General features: G+C 35.3%; 1 protein-coding gene across 6 annotated transcripts; it reads left to right on the top strand.

Annotated features, from left to right (window-relative positions):
- The first annotated feature begins 337 nt into the window (after positions 1-337).
- On the top strand, positions 338-3,733 carry LOC114323599 (RNA-binding (RRM/RBD/RNP motifs) family protein). 6 transcript variants are annotated; one of them, XM_028271241.2, is made up of 5 exons: positions 338-541; positions 699-819; positions 1,076-1,302; positions 1,530-2,706; positions 3,362-3,733. In XM_028271241.2, exons 3-5 carry the CDS (start codon positions 1,081-1,083, stop codon positions 3,373-3,375), a joined length of 1,413 nt encoding a protein of 470 aa, XP_028127042.2. In that variant the 5' UTR covers positions 338-541; positions 699-819; positions 1,076-1,080; the 3' UTR covers positions 3,376-3,733. The 6 variants fall into 6 exon arrangements, with proteins under 6 accessions (XP_028127042.2, XP_028127040.2, XP_028127043.2 ...); XM_028271239.2 differs by having other exon boundaries at positions 929-1,302; XM_028271244.2 differs by having other exon boundaries at positions 402-541; positions 1,112-1,302.
- The last annotated feature ends 290 nt before the right edge of the window (positions 3,734-4,023 follow it).

Here is a 4,023-nt window from a genome sequence, read left to right as displayed (position 1 = left end):
ATCTCTATATTATGTGGTTTTTAATTGAGTTAATTTTATTATTTAAATAAAGAAAATAATTGTATAAGCAAGATAAGAAGGACAGAGATAATAAAAAAATATGATAGTTTTATGTGAAATTATTTAGGATGAATTATGATTATGTCCTAAAAAGATAAATAATTTTACTCAAATTTTGTGAAATTTAAATTATGAGATTATGCATTCCTTATTGAAAAAACAAAGATAAAAATAAAATAAAATAAAATAAAATAGGAAATTAGGGGGAGTAATATTCTTCAAATTCACTTTTTATTTATTTTTTTATTTATAATAACACTCTCTTCTTCTCTTCTCCAAGTATTCTTACAACCAGTGGATTGGCCAACTCTCTCTCTCTCTCTCTCTCTCTATGTGCGTGTGTTTATATATATATATTTGTTTCTTGCCTATCCATTTCATTGATTTAAAAAGGAGTGGAACAACCAAGAAAGAGAAAACAAGAGAGTGGCCTTTGGGGAGAGAAAAGATTGAACACATCCTCTGTTCCTATTATGTACATGTACATGCTCCTTCTTTAGATCTTAGTTTCTTCCATTTTTCCACCTAGGATTCACCGTAAATGCTGAATTTTTTCGACTCTCTCTCTCTCTCTCTCTCTCTCTCATCTTCGTCAATTTCTTTTGGGTTTCTGATCCACGTGAATTGTGCTTTCTCAGCAATGTCTGAGTGAGATTCGATTGGTGCATGAACGATCCGATGTTCCTGGATTGAATTCGACTATACACACCTCGTGTTTGATCGGAATCTTCACTCAATTCTTCCTGATTTTCGGATAAGGTACTTCTTTTTCTTACTTCATTGATTTTCTATGTGCATTTCGATCTGCTCGATTGCTTTCGGTTTATAGCTCCTCATCTTATTTCCTTAATTTTTTTGTACAATCTAGATCATATATAATGCAGAAAGGTTTTGCTTGCCAAGTAAATTATAGAAAGAATTGGGCTTTTTCCCCCCTTCTTTTTTGGTGTTAAATTTGGAGCACTTTTAGTTGGTTTAATTGTGAGTTTGGGAATATTGATAAATGGGATTGTAGAGAAGATGGAATCAGATCTCTGTAAGCTGTTCATAGGTGGGATTTCCTGGGACACGGATGAAAATCGCCTAAAAGAATATTTTGGGTCATATGGTGAAGTGGTAGAGGCAGTGATAATGAGAGATCGTGCCACAGGTCGTGCTCGTGGCTTTGGCTTTATAGTCTTCACCAATCCTGCTGCTGCTGAAAGAGTGGTTATGGAGAAGCACATGATTGATGGTAGAACAGTAAGTAGTGCAATTTCAAATATTAGTAAGACAATTATGTTTCATTTGTTTTTTTAACTCTCTTTTGTTTTGTTTTTGTTTATGGTTTTTATTTTTCACTTGGTTGCAAATGTATGAATGAGAAACTTTCTTGCTGCTACTCTCGAGAGTGTTAAAGATTCAACTTTTCTTGCTGCTACTCTTATGTAATTGAATGTTCAGTCATTTTTTGGGTTCTCTATTTTAAGGTTGAAGCAAAGAAGGCTGTTCCAAGGGATGATCAGCATATTATAAACAGAAACAATAGCAGCATTCAAGGATCGCCAGGTCCTGGGCGTACAAAAAAGATTTTTGTAGGAGGTTTAGCATCTACAGTCACTGAGAGTGACTTTAAGAAGTACTTTGATCAGTTTGGTATGATCATTGATGTAGTGGTGATGTATGATCACAGCACCCAAAGGCCAAGAGGCTTTGGATTCATTACTTATGATTCGGAGGATGCAGTGGATAGGGTGTTGCATAAAACCTTTCATGAACTTAACACTAAAATGGTTGAGGTTAAGCGGGCAGTTCCCAAAGAGCTGTCCCCAGGGCCCAACCGAAGCCCTCTAATTGGATATAACTATGGTTTCTGTAGGGCCAACAGCTTCGTTAACAGCTATGCTCAGGGGTATAATCCAAGTTCTATTGGAGGCCATGGAGTTAGGATTGATGACAGATATAACCCAGTTGGTAGTAGTCGTAGTGCGTTCTCTCCATTTGGTCCTCTTGGTTATGGAATGGGTGTGAATTTGGACCCAGGGTTGAGCCTGAGCGTTGGAGGGGGCTCCAACTTCAGTAATAATCTTGGATATGGACAGGTTTTGAGTCCTTATTATAGTGGCAATTCAAATGGATATAATAGTACTCCTGGATATGGTGGGGCAAATGTTCGAAATGATTCTATTTTAAGCCCATCGACTCGAAATGTCTGGGGAAATAGTGGCATTAGTATTAATGCTGCAAATGCTGGTAGCCATAGTACATACTTGGGCTCTAGAGGTGGCAGTTTTGGAGTCTTTGGAAATAGCGGAGCAAATTGGGGTTCTCCTTTGTCTCTTCAAGGTGGTGGTAGTGGAGTCATTGGGTATTCTGTAGGACAAAACTATGGATTGAGGGTTGGGGGATTTGGGAGAAACAGTGGCACAAGTATGTCCGCAACATCATTGTTTACTGCTTCAAATGGTGGTTATGAGGGGTCCTATGGAGACTTGTATCGGAGTGGTTCAGCATATGCTGATCCAAATTGGTATTCTGCATCTTCTGAGATGGGAGACGGTTTTGGTTCATTTGGTTATAGGCTTGGTAATGCAACAGATGTAACAGCTGAAGGTTCTGAGGGTTATATTGGAAGTCATAGCATTGCAAATAGTCAAGCTAACAGAGGTAAGACTCTTCTTCATCTACATTTGGTTTCTATACTTTGTTATTTTTTGTCGACCTGGATGCATCCATGCCTGCCTTTTATATATTATCTTTTTGAAATTTAATTTAGTTCCTTAATAAAATCAAGCAAAAATGTAATATCACAATAAACAAGTTTAAATTGTTTAATTTGAACTTGTCAGAAGAAAAATCTTTTATGGAACTAGCAGTTTATAGGTTGAATATTGGAAACCAGATGTTAAACAATCCTTAGAAATGTTGCTCTTAGTTTTAGGCTCATCATATGATATGTGAGGGGTTATCGTTAAAACCATTCATGCCTAAAAATCTATGATGCTTTCCTTGAATGTGCAAGTGAATATTTGAAAGGATATAGAAATACTAGTCTCAGAGAGTAGGACTTCGCTAACTTTAAGAAACTGCATCTTGGATCACCACCCTGCAAAACAAGTTCATCTTAAAATCAAACTTCTTTTTCTTTTTTTCCTCGTGAATTTTGTGGTGAAGTTAGTGAAACCGCATACTAATGAGTTTGTTTCAAAATAAGATCTTAAATAATTTGTCTCTTTACTGTCTTCTTCTTCTTCCATTTTTTTTGGCCTCAAAATGCTCTTTCTCAGTATTTATTATTTTTTGGTCATCACTTGGTTTTCAGGAATTGCTGCATAGAAGACTTTGTTGTTCACATATCAGAAGGTAACAGTAGGTGAAGAGATTGCAGAGAAACATGTGAAAAGACTGAAAACTTTCATACATATACTCTCATAAATTAAGATTATAAGGAAATCAGTCATACAAAACCTAGCTGACAATGGTTCTTGATTTGAAGTATACTCATTCACATCACACAGTGCAATTTACAAAGGATTTTGTGAAGGTTTGATATTTTATTTTTTTTATAACTTGGGTTCCTTTCTTGGCATTTAATTTAGATGAATGAGTTGTGACTCTCTTCTTCAAGATGGTATCACTCTTAGTAATACATAAAATTAAAAAAAAAATAAAAATAGAGCATTAATTCTTTTGATATTCTTGATTCATTTTATTCACTGTAACGTGTGTTGTCCAGATATCGTTCTTCTTTTTCTCTGGGATTTTTTATTTTATTTTATTTTATTTTTTTGTTTGTTTTTGTTCTCGCTTGGATGATTTTACTAGTGTGAAAGATTAGAGGGATATCCACATAGGACCCCCATTAAATAAAATTACCGAATATCCTGAATTCATTTGCAACTGGGCATTGTGTATTTGACATGCATTCATTTGCTCAAAGATATTTGTTAGCTTCAAAAACTTCACCATTCTAATCACATAGTC

The sequence above is a fragment of the Camellia sinensis genome, chromosome 8 (genome assembly GCF_055761805.1).
Source record: "Camellia sinensis isolate YWXY chromosome 8, ASM5576180v1, whole genome shotgun sequence".
In the NCBI taxonomy this organism is placed as follows: Eukaryota; Viridiplantae; Streptophyta; class Magnoliopsida; order Ericales; family Theaceae; genus Camellia; species Camellia sinensis.
Note: the sequence above shows the minus strand (reverse complement) of the source record. Positions and strands in the feature narration are given on the sequence as shown.